This window comes from Oncorhynchus nerka, linkage group LG28 (assembly GCF_034236695.1).
Source record: "Oncorhynchus nerka isolate Pitt River linkage group LG28, Oner_Uvic_2.0, whole genome shotgun sequence".
NCBI classification, from domain to species: Eukaryota; Metazoa; Chordata; class Actinopteri; order Salmoniformes; family Salmonidae; genus Oncorhynchus; species Oncorhynchus nerka.
The window spans coordinates 72954730-72979396 of record NC_088423.1 but is presented as its reverse complement, the minus strand read 5'-3'; the positions used below and the strand labels follow the sequence as shown (position 1 = coordinate 72979396).

At 44.3% G+C, this 24667-nt stretch overlaps 1 protein-coding gene across 1 annotated transcript in view; it reads right to left on the bottom strand.

Moving 5' to 3' along the window:
- Positions 1–21960, bottom strand: part of LOC115113656 (aldehyde dehydrogenase 1 family, member A2) — a 28478-nt gene extending 6518 nt beyond the window's left edge. Inside the window, exons 1-7 of the mRNA XM_029641547.2 lie at positions 21744–21960; positions 8104–8208; positions 7394–7534; positions 3994–4123; positions 2545–2606; positions 1671–1799; positions 1289–1402 (exon numbers count right to left, since the gene is read on the bottom strand). Coding sequence (XP_029497407.1) covers positions 1289–1402; positions 1671–1799; positions 2545–2606; positions 3994–4123; positions 7394–7534; positions 8104–8208; positions 21744–21866 — 804 coding nt within the window. The 5' untranslated portion in view covers positions 21867–21960. The remainder of the gene's footprint in view (positions 1–1288; positions 1403–1670; positions 1800–2544; positions 2607–3993; positions 4124–7393; positions 7535–8103; positions 8209–21743) is intronic.
- Between the last annotated feature and the right edge of the window lie 2707 nt (positions 21961–24667).

The window sequence follows — 24667 nt, the reverse complement described above, 5'->3', positions numbered from 1 at the left end:
TGTATCACTGCATTCAGGTTCTCATTAATAACCGTTCAGATGATTTGGACATCTGGGTCTTTGTCATCCGTACAGGGCTTGACAGAGATGTTGCAACAAAAATAAATAAATAAACAAATCCCTTATATTCTCAATAAAGGCCCGGATTTGATTCAACCACACAATTTAAATAAATGTTTTTCTCCATATTATGTGAGTTTGCTTTGGTTACAGTGTTTCTGTTTGTCCCCTTATCACCAAGAGCAATCTATTATGTCTGCACATGCGTAGCAGTGTTGGTGGGTGCTGAATACCACACACAAACAGTCACTCTCCTCCTTTTCTCTCCAAACAGATCCCCAGAGTCAAAGCAAAGATACTATAAACTCTAGGGCTTCTCTAAACACTACAAAACCCTGTTTCATTTACGACAGATACACGTGAAATATACACAGGTAATTTCAAAACATATAAAATCCATCGATTTATGGCGCTTCATAATTATGTTAAGATTACTGTAGGTGCTCTTACTGCCTGAGGGGGTACATTTGTGGTTAGCAATAACAGATGTTTATAAAATGATCTACATGAATGGAATTGGCAGTCATTCTGACTGATCACACAAGACGGAGGAATGCAATCCAACCACAACATCTCCTAATGCTCAGTGTCTAACATGGTCGATCATTCCTAGTTTTCCATCAAAATTTTTCCACTGTCTATGAAGGCGGCTGTTTTTCCTAGGGACCTGATAGACAACTCAATGTCTGTAAGGTACAGTAGCAGGTTGTCATTACACTGGCTGGGACACTTATGAGCCAGTTTGTCTGTGACTGGTCTATGTATGTCAGTGTATGGACAATATATGTGTGTGTGTGTGTGTGTGTGTGTGTGTGTGTGTGTGTGTGTGTGTGTGTGTGTGTGTGTGTGTGTGTGTGTGTGTGTGTTTGTGTGTGTGTATGTGTGTGTACACATTAGTGTGCGCGTGTGTATGTGTACATTAGTGTGTGTGTGTGTGCATGTGTACATTAGTGTGCGCGTGTGTATGTGTACATTAGTGTGTGTGTGTAGTAAAGTCCAGCAGCAGACTGCTCACCTCTGATCCCCCTGTGGTGAGAAGTAATGACAAGGCACGCAGCTTATGTAAGCACCTGTTTGTTTGTTATTTAGACTTCAATACAGGAACCCAATGTCCCCTAATTACCCAGCCCTCCATCTCTGCTGCTCTGCACATGTTGGCCACTGTGTCACTAAAAAAAGCAATAGGGACAGTGGATTATCCGTCAATGGCTTTGTTCTTGGAAATTACCTCAGTTGATCCTGTGAAAGCCACTTTGTCTATGCCCATGTGCGAAGCAATCGCAGCTCCTGCCGTTGGCCCGAATCCTGGCAAAATATTGACGACTCCCGGTGGAAACCCAGCCTGTCAAAACAATATGAGAGGAAACAAGCTTTAGAGGAGAGGACAGGAGAGCCAAGCAAAACCACAGGCAGTGTGGGGGAATCCGGACCCAACCCAACCTCCCTATTAGCAGACCAGAGAGAATGGACAGAACATCAAAAAGACAAGGGGCAAGAGAGACACACTGTCTCAGAGAATGGGAGAGGCCGAACACAGAGAGAAGACATGGAGGATGTGGATAAAGAGGCTCTAAGGATTGGGTTACTGTGGTGATTGTGCTGTACTGTACCTCTTTGACCAGAGATCCGATGTACAGGCAGGTGAGGGGTGTCTGCTGAGCAGGCTTCAGGACCACCGTGTTCCCACAGGCCAGTGCTGGACCTAGCTTCCACGCAGTCATCATCAGTGGGAAGTTCCACTGTAGACATAAACACCCCCCCACACACACACACAGGACATCAGACTCTTGACAAAGGGCGCTCACTCATACTCAATAACTTTTGACTGCTCTCCCTGCTCTCCCACACATTCCGTCGCTTACTCACTCATAGACTCTCACTTTCACTTGCTCAACGTAGTCATGGCAGGAAATGTTCTCCCACCCTATCTATTCTCTTCCCACATCACTGAGAAAACAAGGAAATTGCAACACATGTGCAGTACTTAGAGCGTGTCATGGTACTACACAGGCGGGTGTTATTTCTACTTTACACTGAACCCCAGTAGGCCTCAGCACAGACCCACACACGCTTCCTCAAGCTCTTGCACAATCAATGCTCTGTTCTTACTTCTGTCCTCCTGTCCCTTGTCTCTTTCATAGTGCCCCCCCCCTCTCTTTCTCTCTCTACCCCTTCCTCCTCCCCTCTCTCTCTCTCTGAGCTTATACTGATCTGACACAGTCTCTTTCTCAGCCTGCCAACAGATTTACCCAAATATACACTCACTGATAAGCACGTCAGAGACTTCCAGGAACCTGCACAATATGTTTTAACAACAGGGCTGCCTCTGTCCCAGACCTCACAACTACCACCATCCCAACACCTTTCCTTCTATCCACCTGTCTCTGCATATTGAGTGGGAAGCTATGCAGATGTGGGAGAGTGACTGTTAGATTTGTCCTCTGAGACTAGCCTTCTGAATAGAAAACAAACTGGCACACTCACAGGGATGATCTGTCCACACACTCCTATGGGCTCGTGTCTAGTGAACGTAAGATAGTCTCCATCTGTAGAGGAACACACAAGAACAATGCTCGTTACTATCCTCTGCTCTAACTGGCTTTGGGAAATGAGCATGTATGAGACATTAGCAGAGCAGTGACCGGATGACACATCAAAACACCAGGTGTCCTTGTTGTGCTTTTTACCAACACAATTCATCTTGATCTAAAAAGGCAATACATCACACAGTACCATTCTTTTGTTACGCTACATTGAGCAAAATGATACGTGTCACTCTGTTTCAAGTCAGGAGAAAGCAGTGGGTGTTAAGTTGGAAGGAGAGTTTCATTCCTCTTACATTACCAGAGTAAAGGATGATACATGTTGAGGGTGTGCCATGTTTATTCGTTCCCTACAACAGTAGTAATAACAATCGCTATTGAGTGGTAGAAAACTGAACAGTGTTTATTACAATAGAGTTATGTGATGTTCATGAGAACAGGATGGCTAAGGCTTCAGCTGATGAAACATTGCTCCAGAGAGGAGGAGGAGGAGGAGCTTGGACCTGGAACTAAGGCCCAAGGGTGGACTGGCCAAGTGCTTCATCTTCCCTGGTGGCCAAGATAAGACATCTCAACATCATCCAGGCCACAGAAACAGTTCTGTTTGTTTGTTCTGTAACACTGCTGCACATTGGAATAGTGCTAACGACAAACTCTGAACAAGCTGAGGACTGGCTGGGTTTGGTGAAGAAACACAGGAGGGGCTTGAAGAGCGACCAGACCACAGTGCTAGTCTCAGGAGGTTGTCTTTCTTAGGTCCTCTGTTTTCTTGGCTACTAAACAATAACTTAACATGCCTGTTAAAAGAGTGTGGATGACTTATGTAGACTCTCTAATGCCAGGCCCTCAGTGAGCAGACCCCATCTGGTCCTCAGGTGGGTCCCTGAGAACCATCTACTACCCAAACACCACCCCAACCCACCCAACCCCTCGCCCAGCTAATGGTTGCTCTATGACAGAGCTGCGGAGTGGCTGTCCTAACTCCTATAGACTCCCCGTTGCGATGCTTTAAATTAGCCAGAACAGCCAGCGGCCCTCGCTCTTTAGTCCTGTCACTGGGCTCCACTGGTGGCAGTCTCAACAGGAGGGCGACCATTAAGGCTCAGATTTACAACTGGCCAGGGAGCAGCCATATTTACCCTCACATCACCTCTGTGCCCTCAGCACAGCTCATCTCCTGTCCCGCAGGCCCCCAAAGAGAAGCCTGGTGCTCCGCTTATCTGCTGCTAGCTAACTAGTAATCTTCACCTGGCACTGGCATCCACCACATACCTCTGACCTGTAACATTCTGCCTGGGTTCTAGTTCGTTGAAATTGAAGAGAATGAGAATTCAATGTGCTTTTGGCTACATAACGTACAGTCGGGAAGCCTGAGTTGGAATAGACTTACCCATTGGAATGGACGTTCCATGGATCTTGTCTGCGTATCCAGCATAGTATCTGAGCGTCTTTATGGTTCCCTGGAGGTCCACAAACAGGGTGGGCAGGAAAGGCTTCCCACTGTCCATGGACTCTATAGTCTGGAGAGAAATATATATTAAAACACAATCTTTGTCTTTTTGTTTTTTCCAAGAAACAGTTGTTGGTCTTAACATTATCTCCGGGGGGAAATAAATAACATCATGCTACAGTGCCTATAAGTTATAAATCAACCTTTAAGACTTATTAGGTTGATTTAACACTATTATAACCACATCGGCAAAAGCGTAGTGCTTTTCTCCGGCATCTTTTAAAACAGTCCCCTTGTTCTGACATCTCTCTGTCACAATACGTTTGTTTTAAATCTGTTCTTTTTTTAAAATAATTATTGAAAAAATATGCTTTAAATTGAAAACATTTATGTTCATGTAAAGTGACATAGGATATCTAGAGAAATGCCTTAAAGATTCAAGTTATTATTATTATTATCTCCAGTAAAAAATGGACACATTTATATTTTAAGGGGGTCTTATGAAAATCCTTCTCTGATCTTCCGTGGTACATTACATGGCCATTAATATGGAGTTGCTCCCCCCTTTGGTGCTATAACAGCCTCCACTCTTCTGGGAAGGCTTTCCACTAGATGTTGGAGCATTGCTGCCAGGACTTGCTTCCATTCATCCACACAAGCATTAGTGAGGTTGGGCATTGATGTTGGACTATTCGGCCTGGCTCGCAATCGGCGTTCCAATTCATCCCAAAGGTGTTCGATGGGGTTGAGGGGTTGAGGTAAGTACTATGCAGGCCAGTCAAGTTCTTCCACACTAATCTTGACAAACCATTTCTTTGTGCATGGGGGCATTGTCATACTGAAACAGGAAGGGGCTTCCCCAAATTGTTGCCACAAAGTTGGAAACACAGAATTGTCCATAATGTCATTGTATGCTGTAGAGTTAAGATTTCCCTTCACTGGAACTAAGGGGCATAGCCTGAACCATGAAAAACAGCCCCAGACCATTATTCCTCCTCCACCAAATGTTACAGTTGGCACTATGCATTCGAGCAGGTAGCGTTCTCCTGGTATCCGCCAAACACAGATTTGTCCGTTGGACTGCCAAATGGATAAGCTTGATTTATCACTCCAGAGAACGCGTTTCCACTGCTCCAGAGTCCAATGGTGGCTAGCTTTACACCAGTCCCACCGACACTAGGCATTGCGCATGGTGATCTTAGGCTTGTTTGCGGCTGCTCGACCATGGAAACCCATTTCATGAAACTCCCAACTAACAGTTATTGTGCTGACATTTTGTTAGGTTACAGATTTATTCTGTAATCTACACACAATACCCCATAATGACAAAGCAAAAACTGGTTTTTAGAAATGTTTTCAAATTTACATAACCATTCAGACCCTTTATTCAGTACTTTGCTGAAGCACCCTTGGCAGCAATTACAGCCTTGTGTCTTCTTGGGTATGACGCTACAAGCTTGACACACCTTTATTTGGGGAGTTTCTCCCATTCTTCTCTGCAGATCCTCTCAAGCTCTGTCAGGTTGGATGGGGAGCATTGCTGCACAGCTATTTTCAGGTATCTCCAGAGATGTTTGATCGGGTTCAAGTCTGGGCTCTGGCTGGGCCACTCACGGACATTCAGAGACTTACCCTGAAGCCACTCGTGCATTGCCTTGGCTGCGTGCTTAGGGTCTTTGTCTAGTTGGAAGATGAACGTTCACCCCAGTCTGAGGTCCTGAGCGTTCTGGAGCAGGTTTTTATCAAGGATATCTCTGTACTTTGCTCTGTTCATCTTTGCCTCGATCCTGACTAGTCTCCCAGTCCCGGCCGCTGAAAAACACCCCCACAGTGTAACCGGTGTGAAATGGATAGCTAGTTAGCGGGGTGTGCGATAATAGCTTTTCAATCGGTGACGTCACTTGCTCTGAGACCTTGAAGTAGTGGCCAAGGCTTTAGTAGAGCGATAGGTAACGATGCTTCGTGGGTGTCAGTTGTTGATGTGTGCAGAGGGTCCCTGGTTCGAGCCCAGGTAGGGGCGAGGAGAGGGACAGAAGCAATACTGTTACATTGATGTTGTTGACCCGGATCACTGGTTGCTGCAGAAAAGGAGGAGGTCAAAAGGGGGGTGAGTGTAACCGGTGTGAAATGGCTAGCTAGTTAGCAGGCTGCACGCTAATAGAGTTTCAATTGGTGGCGTCACTCGCTCTGAGACCTTGAAGTAGTTGTTTCCCTTACTCTGCAAGGACTGCAGATTTTGTGGAGCGATAGGTTGTTGATGTGTACAGAGGCTCCGTGATTCGAGCCCAGGTAGGGGCGAGGAGAGGGCCGGAAGCAAAACTGTTACAACGGCATGATGCTGCCGCCACTGTGCTTCACCGTAGGGATGTTGCCAGGTTTCCTCCAGACGTGATGCCTGGTATTCATGCCAAAGAGTTTAATCTTGGTTTCATCACACCAGAGAATCTGGCTTTTCATGGTCTGAGAGTCCTTTAGGTGCCTTTTGGCAATCTCCGAGCGGGCTGTCATGTGCCTTTTACTTAGGAGTGGCTTCCGTCTGGCCACTCTACCATAAAGGCCTGATTGGTGGAGTGCTGCAGAGATAGTTGTCCTTCTGGAAGGTTCTCCCATCTCCACAGAGGAACTCTAGAGCTCTGTCAGAGTGACCATCGGGTTCTTGGTCACTTCCCTGACCAAGGCCCTTCTCCCCTGATTGCTCAGTTTGACCGGGTGGCCAGCTCTAGGAATGTTCTTGGTGCTTCCAAACTTTTTCAAATGAAGAATGATGGAGGCCACTGTGTTCTTTAGGACCTTTAATGCTACAGAAATATTTTGGTACCCTTCCCCAGATCTGAGCCTCAACAAAATCCTGTCTCGGGGCTGTACAGAAAATTCCTTCAAATTCATGGCTTGGTTTTTGCGCTGACATGCACTGTCAACTATAGGACCATATATATAGACAGTTGTGTGCTTTTCCAAATCATGTCCCATCAATTGAATTTACCACAGGTGGAATCCAAACATCTCAAGGATGATCAATGGAAACAGGATTCACTTGAGCTCAATTTCGAGTCTCATAGCAAAGGGTCTGAATACTTATGTAAATAAGTACATACATTTTTATTATTTTTTAAATTTGTAAAAATGTCTCATGACCTGTTTTCGCTTTGTCATTATGGGGATATTGTGTGTAGATTGCTAAGGATTTTTTATTTTATTTAATCAATTTTAGAATAACCCTGTAACGTGGCAAAATGTGAAAAAGTCAAGGAATCTGAACTGTATAGTGTATGTTCCTTTGAGCATGTTGCAAAAACAAAGAAGTCTGGGATCTGGACTTAGAGCACTGTGGTAGACTCACTGCTAGATAGGCACTGTCCCTCTCCACCAAGTCAGCCAGTTTAGCCAGCAGTCTACCCCTTTCTGACGCGTCCATCCTCCGCCACACTGAACCAAGGGTGAAGGCCAGCCGGGCCGCCTGCACCGCCTTGTCCACATCAGCCTGTAGAAGAGAAACAGTTTAATGATTGAATCAGCCTGAGGGAGAGAAACAGAGAAACAGTTGAATGATTGAATCAGCCTGAGGTAGAGAAACAAAGAAACCGTATCCAGTACACAGTTTAATGATAGAACCTTATCCAGTTAACAGGTGTTTCTCCACCTCCATTGAGACAAATAAAATGTGTCTGTCTATTCCGAATGATACTTAATGGATCTTCCATTAGCATGTTTAAGGCTTGTTCTGCTTCAGTTATTCCAGACAGAGGTCCTGATTTAGGAAAGGAGAGGAGGAACAGCCGAGCCAGAGAACCAAACCACATTAGACTAAACTCCCTGCCCGTTTGCTTTCCTTGTTTTTTTGGACACATAACTCACACATGGACAATGCATGAAGGAGAGGATGCCAGGACAGAGGTGGTGGGAAACACGTGTGGAAAACCCAATCGTAGCTCTGTCTAACAAACATCTAATCCTCAAACACTGCAAGGGAAAGTACCTGTGTTTTCATTTCTGAAAATACAAGATATGGGAATGCAGAAACGACAGATTTGTTTTTATTTTCTACAATACCTTCTCTGCTTCTTGGACCTCACAGATCTGCTCTCCGCTGGCAGGGTTGTAGACTGGGAAGGTCTTTCCGCTCACAGAGTCTTGCCACTCATTGTTGATGAAAATCTGCAGGGAGAAAAGATGCAGCGTTCAGTGCACAGGATGGAGAGGCCCATGTGAGAGGGAAAATCTGGTTCTAGGAGCAGCTCTGTTTCTCTCCAGACACTATTCAGCCATTCCTGCTCTAAAGAGGCACAGGGGCCCTGGTATAACATTATACTTGTGCAGTTTTCTCAACACACAAATGCTGAATCAAGACAAAAGTATTTACCTGATCAAATAAGAAATGTGCTGTTAAAAATGTGCTGTGTTTCATGATTAGATTATTGAGAGGGAGCATAATTGTAAGGTTGGATCATTGGTAATGTGTGTTATATTATTTAATAAAAACGTATTGTTTTGTTACCGTGGTGCAAAAAAAACAACCTATTCCGTAACTAATGGTAGTTCCTGATAAACAGTCTAGTGAGAGTGAGCCTGGCTCCTACAAGTGCCTCTCAGTTCTTGTGTAAGGGAGGGAGAGAGGCAGGGAGCCAGGCAGGAGGGAGGGAGGGAGGGAGGGAGGGAGGGAGGGAGGGAGGGAGGAATCTGTGGAAATGTGGACAGAGATTCCTGCCTGCCCCGCATGGCTCTCTGGGGAGTACTCCAACATCTAGACAAAGAGGTGGGGGAGATATAAATCCCTATCAGACACCAGACACCCCCTCACTCCCTCATACATACACACACACACACACACACACACACACACACACACACACGTGCGCACACACATACATAAACATATACACACAGAGAGAGAGAGAGAGAGAGAGAGAGAGAGAGAGAGAGAGACACACGTTTCACAACATCGCTGCTCGTTTATGAGATCATAAAACACAGGCCACACTTGGTTTCTGTGATGCGTTAAAGCAAGCCGTCCGTTAACCAACCACCTGGGATTCCAAACGGACTCTTTTCAAGCTCAATAAAGACCCAAAGAAAAACAAATGTTTAGACAAATAACAGAAATGGTACATATCTCAAGGAATTGGCCTGAGTGAATATGTTTAATAACGGTCCTCTGAGCTTAATTTTAAAAGCCCCCTAACAAACTGGTGTGATTTGATTATACAAATGTGACGGATGTCTTATGTAAGAGTAAGGTAAATTAAAGATGTCTCTGTCCCGTTGGCTTATTGACATGTTTTGGTCTATCACAGCGACTCCTCAGACACTGTTTTTAATTAATGTCAGTCTCTCTGATAGATGGGGTGTTAAGAAAACATCTGCTGGCTTAAATCCTCCTGTATACACATGTGCTCTTACCATACTTTTATTTGAGAGGGAGAAAAGATACACTGAGAGCAGAACTGAAAGCAGGGTTCAAGTGTCCCGCTGGCCCAGGCCTCTCTAGCTCTACAACATGTTTACCAACGTAAACTTAGAGGCTTAAGCACAATTTAATTGGCTGTAAACTGTGAGGAGTGTTTACTTTAGGGCAGGTATAAAATGCCAGCTCAGTTGGAAACCATTCAAGACTCAGCACACAGACATCACTCTCACTCCCTCCCACTCACTCTCTCCTGCAGTTGTCTGCTTTACAAGAAGAACCTTGCACATGAATAACTCATGTTTGAGTGTTCAGGTGTTCGTATCTGCCTGTACCACTCTGCGGGCCATACCATACAAACTTGTATACCATTTCAATGAATCTGTATTAGCCTGCCCTGAACACTTCCCCACACACACAACAGATAGAAACAGGCCCACTGAGGGTCCTCGTCCAACACATCCCAGCACAGCACACAAAGTGGACCCACAGTCCTTTCAGACAGCAGAATCGACACAGGCCCCCAGTGGGCTCTCTCCCATCCACATCCCAGCCTTTATTAGTGGGCTCTCTCCCAGCCACAGCCCAGCCTTCTCAGTGAGTTCTCTCCCAGCCACAGCCTAGCCTTCTCAGTAAGTTCTCTCACAGCCACAGCCTAGCCTTCTCAGTGAGTTCTCTCCCAGCCACAGCCTTGCCTTCTCAGTGAGTTTCTCTCCCAGCCACAGCCTAGCCTTCTCAGTGAGTTCTCTCCCAGCCACAGCCTTGCCTTCTCAGTGAGTTCTCTCCCAGCCACAGCCTAGCCTTCTCAGTGAGTTCTCTTCCAGTCACAGCCTAGCCTTCTCAGTGAGTTCTCTCCCAGCCACAGCCTTGCCTTCTCAGTGAATTCTCTCCCAGCCACAGCCTAGCATTCTCAGTGAGTTCTCTCCCAGCCCCAGCCTAGCCTTCTCAGTGAGTTCTCTTCCAGTTCATCCAAGCTGAGTGTTCTCAGGCGCCTTCCATCGGGGGCCACCTTTAATCTGACTCTCATTAAGAGCACTTCATAAAAGTGTCAGTGATGACGAGGAGCTGAGGGCCTGCTACAAAAACAGAAAGCCCTATAGAGCACGGAATTAGTTTTAAAATTTATAGGGGCCACTGTAGTGGAACGTCCTAAATCAGGGGAGCCCCCTGACAGCCCCGACAGTCTGAGCAAGAATGCAGTCCGTGGGTAGCTTTATGCACGGCGTAACCCCGCTCACAAGGCACCGCCGAAGGAGAGTGGATAAAACAGGGGAACAGTGGATCAGGCAGCCATCTAAATCATGGCTAGAAAAGGACAAACATCAGCCACCGTTTGGCTCGGCCCTCTCGGGGCTCAGGGGGCTGTTACTTTTGTCTCGTCCCATTCAGAGAGTTGATTAAGACGACAAGGCTGCACACTAAATCAACTCTCAACGTTTCTTAAAATTGCTTTTAGGTTCATTTAGAAATGAAGGGGGAAAAACTAAGATGGAAACTCAAGTGCAAAAGTGCAAATTTTGAAATGATGTGTTTTCTTTTTGTTTTTTCCCATCCCCCCGTGGTGTCCTTGCTCTCACCACACATGGCGGTTTCATTTGTATACAAATCATTATCCCCATATAAGTACTCACTGCCTTTGATAATGAGCCATTATAAATAAATTGACCATGTCTTAGCTCCAATCAAGTCTAGCAAAATGAAAAAAATAACAGCTACAGTACCAGTCAAAAATTTGGACACACCTACTCATTCAAGGTTTTCTTTATTTTGACCATTTTCTACTTTGTAGAATAATAGTGAAGACATCACAACTATGAAATAGCACATATGGAATCATGTAGTAACCCCCCAAAAATTCGACATATTCAAAATATATTTTAGATTATTCAAAGTAGCCACCCTTTGCCTTGATGACAGCTTTGCATACTCTTGGCATTCTCTCAACCTGATTCATGAGGTAGTCACCTGAAATGCATTTCAATTAACAGGTGTGCCTTGTTAAAAGTTAATTTGTGGAATTTCTTTCCTTCTTAATGCGTTTGAGCCAATCAGTTGTGTTGTGACATGGTAGGGGTAATATACAGAAGATAGCCCTATTTGGTAAAAGACCAAGTCCATATTATGGGCAAGAACAGCTCAGATAAGCAAAGAGAAATGACAGTCCATCAATCCGGAACATTTCAAGAACTTTGAAAGTTTCTTCAAGTGCAGTCACAAAAAAACATCAAGCGCTATGATGAAACTGGCTCTCATGAGGACCGCCACAGGAATGGAAGACCCAGAGTTACCTCTGCTACAGAATTACCAGTGTCAGAAATTGCAGTCCAAATACATGCTTCACAGAGTTCAACAGACACATCTCAACTGTTCAGAGGAGACTGTGTGAATGTTTTATTTTACCCCTTTTTCTCCCCAATTTCATGGTATCCAATTGTTGTAGTAGCTACTATCTTGTCTCATCGCTACAACTCCCATACGGGCTCGGGAGAGACGAAGGTTGAAAGTCATGCGTCCTCCGATACAACCCAACCAGCCGTACTGCTTCTTAACACAGCGCGCATCCAACCCGGAAGCCAGCCGCACCAATGTGTCGGAGGGTACACCGTGCACCCGGCCCGCCACAGGAGTCGCTGGTGCGCGATGAGACCAGGACATCCCCACCAACCAAGCCCTCCCTAACCCGGACGACGCTAGGACAATTGTGCGTCGCCCCACGGACCTCCCGGTCGCAGCCGGTTATGACAGAGCCTGGGCGCAAACCCAGGGACTCTGATGGCACAGCTGGCACTGCAGTACAGCACCCTTAACCACTGCGTGACCCGGGAGGCCCAGACCTTCATGGTTGAATTACTGTAAGGAAACCGCTACTAAAGGACACCAATAATAATAAGAGACTTGCTTGGGCCAAGAAACACGAGCAATGGACATTAGACCGGTGATGTGAGATTTTTGGTTCAAACCGTAGTGTCTTTGGAAGACGCAGAGTAGGTGAACGAATTATCTCCGCGTGTGTAGTTCCCACCGTGGAGCATGGAGGAGGAGGTGTGATGGTGTGGGGTGCTTTGCTCATGACACTGTCAAGGCACACTTAACCAGCATGGCTACCAAAGCATTCTGCAGCGATACGCCATCCCATCTGTGTCACGTGTGTGATTAGGGTGGGCCTTCTAGTTTTTCGTTTTCTATGTTGGCCTGGTATGGTTCCCAATCAGAGGCAGCTGTCTATCGTTGTCTCTGATTGGGGATCATATTTAGGCAGCCTTTTCCCACCTGTTTGTGGGATCTTGTTTTTGTGTAGTGCTTGTTAACACTGCAATTTCTTCACGGTTCGTTTGTTTTCTGTATTTGTTTTGGTGAGTTTCTTTGATTAAAACATGTGGAACTCTACTGCGCCTTGGTCCATTCATTATAACGAATGTGACAGAAGATCCCACCTCAACTGGACCAAGCAGCCTGCCCTGGAGGAGATGGTGTCTTGGTCTTTGGAGGAGGTTGAGGAGAGAATATCCTGGACTTGGGAGGAAGTCTTGGAGAGATACGATAGCCTGCCGTGGAAGCAGACGGAAGCAGCGAAGGAGCAACAACGATGACACCGGGGTTCGCGACCACGACGGACGCCCGAGAGGCAGCCCCATAAAAAAGATTTTGGGGGGCACACGGGGTGGTTGGCGGAGCCAGGGATTAAACCAGAGCCAACTCCCCGTACTCACCGTGGGGAGTGTGTGACTGGGCAGGCACCATGTTTTGCAGTTATACGCACTGTGTCTCCAGTGCGCATCCACAGCCCAGTGCGTGCTGTGCCAGCTCCCCGCACTTGCCGTGCAAAAGTGGGCATCTGTCCAGGATGGGTGGTGCAAGCTCCACGCTCCAGACCTCCAGTGTGCCGGCTCTACGCGCTGTATCTCCGGTGCATCTTCACAGCCCAGTGCGTCCTGTGCCAGCTCGCCGCAAGTGCCGTGCGAAGGTGGTCCTTTGTCCAGGACGCGTTGTGCAAGCTCCACGCTCCAAACCTCCAGTGCGCCTCCACGGTCCAGTAAGTCCTGCCACGGCCATATGTACTGTGTCTCCAGTGCGCCTTCACAGCCCAGTGCGTCCTGTGCCAGCGCCCCACACTTGCCATGACGCGTTGTGCCAGCTCTACGCTCCAGATCTCCAGTGCGCCTCCACGGTCCAGTATATCCTGTGCCAGCTCCATGCACCCGGCCTCCAGTGCGTGTCTCCAGCCTGGTACGCCCTGTGCCTGCTCCACGCACGAAGCCTCCAGTGATGATCCATGGCACGAAGCCTCCAGTGATGATCCATGGCCAGGAGCCTCCAGTGATGATCCATGGCCCGAAGCCTCCAGTGATGATCCATGGCCCGGAGCCTCCAGTGATGATCCATGGCAAAGAGCCTCCAGAGACAATCCAAGGTCCGGAGTCTCCAGCGACAGTCTGCAGTCCAGAGTCTCTAGTGACGGTCTGCAGTCCAGAGCCTCCAGCGTAGGTCGGCAGTCCAGAGCCTCCAGCGTTGATCAACAGTCCAGAGCCTCCAGCGAGGGTTCCCAGTCCGGAGTCCCCGGCGACGATCTACGGTCCGGAGTCCCCGGCGACGATCTACGGTCCGGAGTCCCCGGCGACGATCCCCGCACCAAAGGCGCCACCGAAGTTGGCGGAGTCACGAGCGGAGCGGGGTCTGCGTCCCACACCGGAGCCGCCACCGAGGGTAGATCCCCACCCAGACCCTCCCCTATAGGTTCAGGTTTGCGGCCAGATGGGGTACTGTCACGCCCTGACCTTAGAGAGCCTTTTTATTTCTCTATTTGGTTAGGTCGGGGTTTGATTAGGGTGGGCATTCTAGTTTTTCATTTTCTATGTTGGCCTGGTATGGTTCCCAATCAGAGGCAGCTGTCTATCATTGTCTCTGATTGGGGATCATATTTAGGCAGCCTTTTCCCACCTGTTTGTGGGATCTTGTTTTTGTGTAGTTTCTGTTAACACTGCAATTAGTTCACGGTTCGCTTGTTTTCTGTATTTGTTTTGGTGAGTTTCTTTGATTAAAACATGTGGAACTCTACGCACGCTCGGCCTTGGTCCATTCATTATAACGAACGTGACAATCTGGTTTGAGCTTAGTTGGACTATCATTTGTTTTTCAACAGGACAAAGACCCAACACACCTGTAAGGGCTATTTGACCAAGAAGGATGGTGATGGAGTGCTGCATCAGATGACTTGGCCTCCACAATCACCGGACCTCAACCCAATTGAGATGGTTTGGGATGAGTTGGACCGCACAGTGAAGGAAAAGAAGCCAACAAGTGCTCAGCATATGTGGGAACTCCTTTAAGACTGTTGGAAAAGCATTCTAGGGGAAGCTGGTTGAGAGAATGCCAAGAGTGTGCAAAGCTGTCATCAATGCAAAGTGTGGCTACTTTAAAGAATCTCAAATCTAAAATATATTTTGATTTGTTTAACACTTTTTTGGTTACGACATGTTTCAAATGTGTTATTTCATAGTTTTGATGTATTTACTACTATTCTACAATGTAGAAAATAGTCCAAATAAAGAAAACCCCCAGAATGAGTAGATGTGTCTAAACTTTTGACTGGTACTGTATGTCAGTCCCAAAGCCTGTTTTAAGATGATAACTGACATGGGAAAGTTATATGTTGTGTGTATTGTACAAAATAGGAAAGAAAACAAGTGGTGGGATCCAGACCTCTCACAGTACACCAACATGAAGACAATTGCTAAAAATGCATAGAACCTTTATACTGAATGAAATCATTCGATTTGTGTTTATGAGGGAATGCTTCAAGCTGTGTGGTTTCTTATTATTTGGTAAACACGCAGGCCATTTTGGTATTACAGAAAGTTGGCAGAGTTTGTGCTCCCGGTGAAGCCGTGACATCTGATCCTCCTACAACACAGAGAGAGAGAGAGCTGCCTGGCGTGGATGGGAACTGGACAGTCTGCAGATAGGTCAACACTTTATGCATGGGCCACAGGACAGCTGCAAACATTTAGCAACCCCCATGTTTTTCTGTTAAAACTGTCAATCTCACATTGCTGACAGTACTTGTCTGTTTGGCTGATGAAATGATGAGACTTGCGTGCCTGAAGCCAACGATGAACACAAGGTTTACAGAATACATGTTTCTGATCACATCAGCGTGGCTCTATTGTTCACTATAAAGGGCACACATGTCAATGTAAAAATATGCTCTGCTTATCTACAACATGCTCTCAATGCAATGGGACTAGGTGGTTATCACCTTGACCAAGCAAAAGGTAGATATATTTGGGAGTCCCCTGAGAATACATGTGCAATCAGCAGACATTGAGAAACTAAAGAGTAATGTTCCATCAGTTCAGTAAATTCAAGGCGCAGTCCTGCTGATCCATTTCTCATCTGCCACTGTGCTCTCTCTGGAGGCTGCTCTACAACTGCACTTGGGAGTGAGGGCAGGCAGGGGATGCCAAAGTACTCACAGCAGCCAGCAAAACATCTGTTTGGCCTCTAGCGTCTTCTCATGGCTCACACGCTTAAGGAATATTTAATGGGACTCATTTCTCGTCCATTTTCAGGAGGCAGGAGAGAGTTAAAAACATACATATATGTTTATACACAGCAGGCCAAGATTCCACAGCCAGACGGATCCTGATCAGGGCACCTGCAGCTTTCGTCTGCACAGGAAGTTTCATATCCTTTCCTATCACAGGACCTCTATTTCCGTTCTGTTTTCTGGATCTGTTTCAAGACATTTATAATTACTACTGTTACAAGCGAGGGGAGGGCATGTGAAACTGGAGCCCAGTTGGTGTTTTTTCCCCAGTCTTCCTGACACCAAAGAACTTTCATGTTTTCCATTCACACACCCGGAGACAATGCCACCCTGCTCTCCTGGGTGTGGAGGGGACGACCCCGCTGTCACCGACTGGCAAACATCTTTGTCTTGACTGTGTGTGTGGTGAGAAAGTTGAATCTGTTCCCCCTCACTCCTTAACGCAAGAAACAGAAATTCAATAGGAAACTGTGTTTGAATATGAATTGTCATTTGTTCAAATGGATGGAACATGCGGGAGTTGGAGTTGGGTGGCACAGCCTCTTCTAAGCCGCCATGTGGTGCCAATGTCTACAGAGTCTGAGATTGACACTTTCACTGAGGTACACTGAGTTTGTCTTTCAATCAGCTGTATCATCTGCGCAGATTTCAAACATAACATTTATCCTAATTCAATAAATATCTGTGTTAAAGAAATAGCCTAATTTCATAAAATAATATTAGGGATATCAAATCCCAGATTTTCATAAAGAGCATAAGCCTTTAAGACTGAAAGACTTAACCATATTTTTCTAAGGGTTCAAATGATCAAAATATTACATTGATGTAAGAATAAAACATTCTATGCTTCCACTACATTCTGTCAGTGGGAGAAATAACACAAATAAATGTCATCTGGGTAGAATATAACTACAGTGATCCACTAGTGATAAGGGGTGACTGGGGCCTGGTGACTATGACTTCATGTCTGGCAGACTTCTGCTCTCTGTGTATCTAAGACTCTCTAGAGGGGAGAGTTTTTTATGGATATCAGAGGATTTATGGAGCCAGCAGTTTTTCACAATGACACCATAAGGATTTACACGTTCCATGTCAACCGGCCTGAAGACTTAAGGTATAGAAGTTAATGGGATAACCTCCCTGTCACCGGGCTTCCTTAAAGAGTGATTAAGAGACAGGAGACGCAATGTTGACACCTCTGCTCAGACGATAATTTACACTCACTGCACAAACAGCCATTTCACAACGACGGACATATTCATGGTACCGCAAGCTCACCCTGTCACAACCAGGGATGTGTATAACTGTGTTTGTGACTGTGCGTCGGAGAGAAAGAAGGGGGGAGAGTGTGAAACGAGAAAGAGAGGGAATCGGAGAGAGAGAGAGAAGAAGAAAAAGAGAACACTCGCTGTGCTAGTTGTGATAAATCATTCAGTCTCCCAGTGTCCTCCACCTTGGGGTTTGTTTGATGTTCATCGCAGTAAGATGGTGGTTTTGAAGTGAAAAAGTCCAGAAGTGCAGGTCAGGTTCTGGCAAGGCAGGTCACTGACCCACACTGTGAGACAGGCCCAGAATTTACAGCCCAGTGGACAGCACCTAGCATTGGGGAGCCCCAGCCTTCATCTGTACTATCTCAATCAGTGACGGATTGATGGGGCCTCTTTCATTCATCCGCATTGACTGACTGACTGGACTTCTCACAGATTAGTTTACAAAACCCTTCCTCGCTTCAATATGCAGGGTATAGATTCCTATTAAGGCCTAAAGTGTCAGCAATTGCACAATTCGTTTTTTTAAAAACAGTTAATGTAAGCAAATCTGGAAAATAAAAGCCTTTATTTACATTGGGAAGCTATATAATGAGCATGGCAACTGCGTCTAGTTAAAGTCTGGTATGTTTGAACATTGTGAAGGTTGCATACGCATAGCCCTTCCTGTTTCACTGCATTTGACACAGTTGAAAATTAAACCCTATTTGGATTACGGCCCAAATTCCTCTGCCAGGATTCACTGATTTACAGTCCTCATTCCCCACAGTCTATGTACGCTCACAGGTGTAGGATCTTAATTTGAGAACCCTGTTACAGGAGAACTGCAATGCTGGAACAGTAAAACTTGTGGTGTATTTAAAGTTTAGAAAGGATTCTGAAGTTTGTAATATCCACTTTGAAATTTCAGACTTGATTATCCCTTACGAAAAATGTATCAACCCCTACAAAAATGTTCATGAATTATAATTCACATAATAATCCCCTGTTGCTGCAGGAATATTTTCTCAACTCAAAATCCTACATCTGTAAAAGTACACTAAACTACAACCGTGCTACAGTGACTCCAGTTTACCATTAACTTCAGCTACCTCTGTCATATTGACAATGAGGAATCCCTGCATAACAGTTTTATAGTAAACAATGACAGAAGAAATGTCTATACCTTGGCCGCTCAAACATTATGCAGGATCATACACACTAAGTATCAAATCAAACACATTTTGTGACCTCAACTTTGCATTTCCAGGTGTCTCTCTCAACAACTTGAAGGAGAATGTGCCAGAAATGCTCCTTCCCTCCATCTCTAAAGATTTATTCTTCTAGGTGTCTGGTTTAACGACTCCTAATCATTGAGCGGTGTGAGAAGCCACCCGGGCCAGAGAAATCACCCCCTAAAACCCTGCTAACACTGGCTCTGTCTCCATTCATTAACTATACACCACACAGTTTATCCTTCTCCTCTCTCTCCCCGCTCTGCAAAAAGCTAAAATCATCAATAAATGCCCATCAGGGTAGGTTAATTTATGGCTTCCTTCGTGGTGCTATCAGCCCTGCGGACTACCTCACAGACGGAGAGCTCTAAAGCTGACTCTCCTGTGACCATTCAAACGCTATGTTTTTATACTAGCTTAGACTCTTACTACCCAGCTGGTTTCAGGCCACAAGCTATGGTGAAGTGGGGGTAGGGTGGATGGAGGAACCGAGACCCGAGCACCCTCTTTTTACGGCTGTAGCTACAGGAGAGCGGGGTGTGAAAAGTTAGATTTTTTTTAATAACAAAGCAAAGGGAGACCTGAGCAGACCTTCCAAAGTTTCACTGATCTGCACAATCCCACGCAGGGAGGGAGATAGCTTAACTGACAAGTTCACACAAATGTCTCTTTGACGCCAAACAGTTCATGGCTCAGTGAAAGGGACAAGGGGCAAAGCGTCTATGACGATAACACCTCTCTATCTCACACCTCTCTACAGTCACTGTTGGTGCTAAACATACTATGGCCCTATCTTTAAGGACACACTATTAGTAACATCCATTTGCAAAACAAAACTGTTGACTGAAAAAAATACATGCCCAGCCATAGTGACTATCTCAAACTGTATTCATATTCACTTATCAATGATCATGTTTTACAGTAAGTAGAAAAAACATCAACATACTCAAGCTCATGTGAGACCAAGGAAACAATTCTAACCCTGAGTGTAAAGGAGCTGCGTTACAAGCATGTTCATTCTCAGCTCTCTACTGGACGTCTGGCTGCAAAAGGCAGAGGCACATCACACAACTAGCCTACAAGGAGTGGAAGAATGCGTAGGGCTACACAGAGAGCATGCGCCCACAGTCCAGAAGGCCAGCTCTCTCCTAGCTAAGGACCCTGCTCGCAGTGTTCATTCTCCCCCTGGCAGGCAGGCGGTAGGGTGGATAGAACATGAACAGGGTGTGAGGAGAGGAGCGCCTGCATCAGGGGTGGCCATAAATCAGTGATCTCCTGCCCCCCATGTCCACCAAACCAACAGGGACTAGAGGATTCAAATTCCTGGGGGTTAATTCACCAAGGCCTGCGCTCCCTAAAGGTTCTCCTATACATTCCACCCTTTGCGTGCATTCTTTTAAATAATACTAAGCATGAGGGAGGTAGAGAGAGGGAGAGAGGGAGGGAAGCAGAGCTGATAGCATGACTGTGCACATCAGGCAGGCATGCTAAACCAGTTCTCCTCTTATGGCGAGTAGACCACTGTAAGTTGCTTGTTTCCTCAGCGAAGTGCCCTTTGAACTTACAACAACAAGGTGTGAGGCTAACACTGATTACAACACTGTACTTCATATTGTGCTGTTATGGAGCTCTCCTCAATAAGAAGTGCCCTTTACTCACACTCATGGCAATAAAAGCATAGGATTTCAAACTGCAGAAGGAACCATGCTACAGCAAACAGACAAACATCCACATTATTATACATGTTTGGATGGTGACTCTACAGTCAGGTCCTAGTGATTTGATTAAATGTATACCAGCATTAAGTAAAGGGGGTTGAGAAACAGCCTATACTGGGCCTATACTGACATCACAGGGCCTATATTATTCTCATTAATGAAATCCTCAAAATGCAAGCCTAAAATGTGCAAACAATAATGACCAAAAATATGACACTTTTAGAGGAAGCACTTGGAGTCTGATTCCTGCTGTGTAGGCCTACTTAAACGCCAACGGAGCCCATAATAACCAACCACAAGTGTAACGGCACAAAAATCTATTCAAATACCATTCAAATACAATGTCTAGGCTATAGAGTACACACAAAATAAAATATGTAGGAAACATGAGACTTGTGATTGAAATAAGTCTTCACATTTCATCATGTGTTCTTGCGTAATTTTGCATGAGGTCAGAAGAGTCATGCGGACTTCTAAGGCCAATAATGGACTAGAACACCACGACTTTGCAATTAATTCCGTGAATCTAATAACTTATTCTGAATCATAGTAAAATGAATAGAATTTACAACATGCGTAAGGGGTTCTGAAACCAGGGAAATTGCTTCTTACGGTAGAGGCAAAGAAACCAAGACCATCCTCATTTTATGTTCAAGCTTTGATATGATTGAATACAATTAGTTTAAATACATATTTTGAAACGAAAAAAAGCACACTTAAGATAAAATATGATAATAGGCCTATCAAATGTATATCAGACCAAACCATGGATTTTTACAACAAAAATACCTTCCAAAGTGAACATTTTCAATTCAATCGTCTTTTGAAATGACATGTGTGAATGAATCACAGCAACAAAGGTATTTTTTCTAATTGTATGCAAGTGATATAAGATACCTGGGAATCATGTTTATAATCAATAAATAGTTAATAACATGCGTTTATTATCAATCACATAACGGCAGGTTATTCTATCTGGACAGAATTGCGTAACGACAACATTCTATCTGAAAAAATGCTGACCTTCACTAAATGATGCTGTCACCTGTGATAAATACTATTCATTGTAGCCACTGCAGATGACATACAGACTATATGAGTCATGGTGAATATAAAAGTTAAATAAAAACCACCTGTGCAATATAATTATGTTGGCAACGCTGTTAATCATTCAAACATGCCTTGGAAAACACTCGATGTGGCCGTATGTGATAACTTTTAGAAAAGTTTCACACATACTGTACGCCACATGTTGATGAGCTGTATTCTATGCTATGAGTTGAGCAATGAATGTGAGCAAAGATCTGAAACAAATTTTACGAGGGTAAATCCAAAACTTGAATGAACATTTGAAACCGGACTCAATCACCTGTACTGTGCGCAAAGACATTGGCTAAATTGGACAGTTACACACTTTGAAAATTGTGTCTATTATCTACAGACAAATACCTTTAGGGGGGAAATATTCTGCATAAAAGAAGAGATATGATACATTGAACATAATATGTGACTCGGAGTAAAAGTTTAAGTTGTTTCACAGACCTTGGTGTACTTGATCTCCGCGTTGGGCACCGGCGAGGGCATCAGCTGGAGAGATGCCATGAGCGCAGCGGCATCGGCGTCGGTCTTCACTTCACCAGGGAGTTCGATTTTACTGGAAGTCATCGCGCCTGCCTCCGTGTGTCTGTTGCAGATGCGTCTTCGTTTTTTTCTACTGATTTCTGATTAGGACTTTGGAATCCTTCCTGTGTTTATAACCAGGTGTCAGCTGCGGTCCGTTTTTATTGGGTAGAGAACAGGGCCGTCCTCCTGATAGAATTAAAATCTAGCTTAATTTACATAAACGAACCCAGCCATCCATGTTGGGGAGGGAAAGTACTTATCACAATGTCTCTCGTTATAAGTCAAAGCAAACACATTGACATTGATATGTTATCTGTATTGAATAGATAGTGCCAGTTTAAACACACTGACTTACATTTAAGATATTATAATGAATATACTATAACAAAATGGGATCAGAGTAAGATGTTATATTGGAGAAGTGGTGCTTGTGGTATTTACGAGAGAATTAAACACCTTGGTAAACGGTAAGTGTGAAAGCAATTCCTTAAACGAGTCTTTAATAAAAACAACATGCTACAGACTTTCTGCTGTAAAGACTCCACCGTGCGCCTTTAAGTAAACGAACCTTCTTTATATGAGACTTGTGTGAAAGAGAGATTCTGAACTTTTTTCTCTCCATATATGGGTCTATAATAGGCAAATGTATAGAATATTTTTAAGTACTCAGCTAATTATTTTGTAGATAAAACTTAGTCTATTCATGAATACCAGTGGCCTTATTTCCATAAGAGGTGGTAAGAAGCATAATAATTCATCCTGATGCTGGACTACTTAGAACAAACCCGAATGACATAATGTATTTATTCTTCAGCTACACTTGTCATATTTAAGTGTGATGTCTATGAATAAGGTCCGTTTGCCACGCATTTCATCAACTTGCCTGTTATAACATCCTCACAAGGTCTTAAGATGTTATTTAGTGTGGACTTAAAGCCATCACTATTATTTCCTTGTCTGTTGATGAGAGGCATCTGTCCTGTGGTGATAATTCCCTGTTAGCATTCACTCCAAACTTCCCAATACACATTTGAACGATTTAAGTTGACTCAAGCGATGTCTCAAAAATAAAAGGAGTTACACGGATCTTTAAACCTCGGGAGGGATGGTAGACCTACTAGCCAATTGCTCACATCTCAGGATAGGCCTATAACAATTTTGGGCTATAATAGTTAACTAATAAAACCACAAATGACTGACATCGCATTATTTCTATTGGGTCAAACTTTTTAAAAACATTTTAAATGTATCAATAAATCGAGTGATTTGAAGCAAAGCTCTTATACCTGCATGAGTAATCTCTCCATCACTGAGATATATATATATATATATATAAGGTGTAGCCTTTATAATGTTGGTTGGGTGAGATTATTTGAACTCTCTCATGTGATTCCATGTTTTGATAATACATCTATAGGCTACATTAAATTATTTAATAAGGTACACTACTGGGCCTACATGCAGTATTTCATTCTTTTAAAATACAATGTTCTTGATAGCTTTTTTAAACAATAACATATTGGATAATCCCACTTTTTATTTATTTATTCCAATCTAATGGCTATATATTGATGAACATATATAAAATAGGATATAGCCTACTGTTGGTGGACATCTATCTAGTGGAGAAGATACATTCTTACTGTGGCATGGCTTTCCACATGCCTTGAATATATTGACAATCCAAGAAGCAGCTGACAGAATAAAAAAGTGGACGGAGTTGTATAATTTGGAAATACCCCGCAGTGGTGCTTTTTCTCCATCACCACAGCTCCCTTTTTCCACAGCATGGGCGACACTCTTAGCGTGTCTGTTTCACATCAAAGACAACAAAGACGAAAAAGTGACATTGATTAATGCAACCAAAACATCCCATCCTCTACATGTCGCATCTCCTTTTAAAAGACTACAGGGAGCAGAAGATAAGGCATACATGTAGACAGTGTCCCTTCCCCGCTACCACTCCACTCCTTCTCCGTTCATTGAGCTCCCTCTGTTGGACAAAACATCAACTCGAACTCGGTCTAATACAGTAACATGCCACCCTCTGAACCTAGTTATAATTTCATTTGGTGGCAAACTGATTGATCAGAAGGTAGCCTATATGATACCAATGTTTAAAGGGTCAAAGGGGGATTTATATTCCCTATGAAATAAATGGCGATTGAATTATCTGAATAGCACTGCTTTATAGGTGTTTGAAGAAAGGTGTCAGATATACGTGCAGGCAGTCACCCTGATATAAATGAAGGCAGGTCACACGTGATACAAGTCATTAATCAACATCCATCCATGTCAGATTTTTGGTTTATACAAGAGATGAATGTGTTATCACCGTGCTTCATCTAATAGCAGAACCAAATGACCTTGATGGATTGCAGTTGAGATTACATTAAAATACATAGTGCAAGTGATCAATGACGTCCGAGAAATTGTGCAGATTATTACAGCAATTGTAAGATCTCCACAGACCCGTGATAACCTATGCATGTTATCTTGAACATGCACGCTTTATATGATTACATAAGCAGACATTAATAGTTATAGTCACCTCAAAATGTGGCCATGGATGTGTTACTAATTTTAAGGTTGAATGTTACATTTGTTTGTAAGACAGCCTTAGCATTAGTCTATTTACTGTACTGCAAAAGTCCTATTGAATTGTGTTAGGTTGATAAGCAACCAAAAACCAACATTTAATTGAGATGTATCTACTGGTTGGATAGCTCCATCTGAGCTACTGGCTTAATCCACTCTTTAACTTTGATTTTTGGTTGAGTTGGAGATGTGAATACAATATATAATTTTTTTAACTTGTAGACAAGTTCATAGGTTATTTGTTG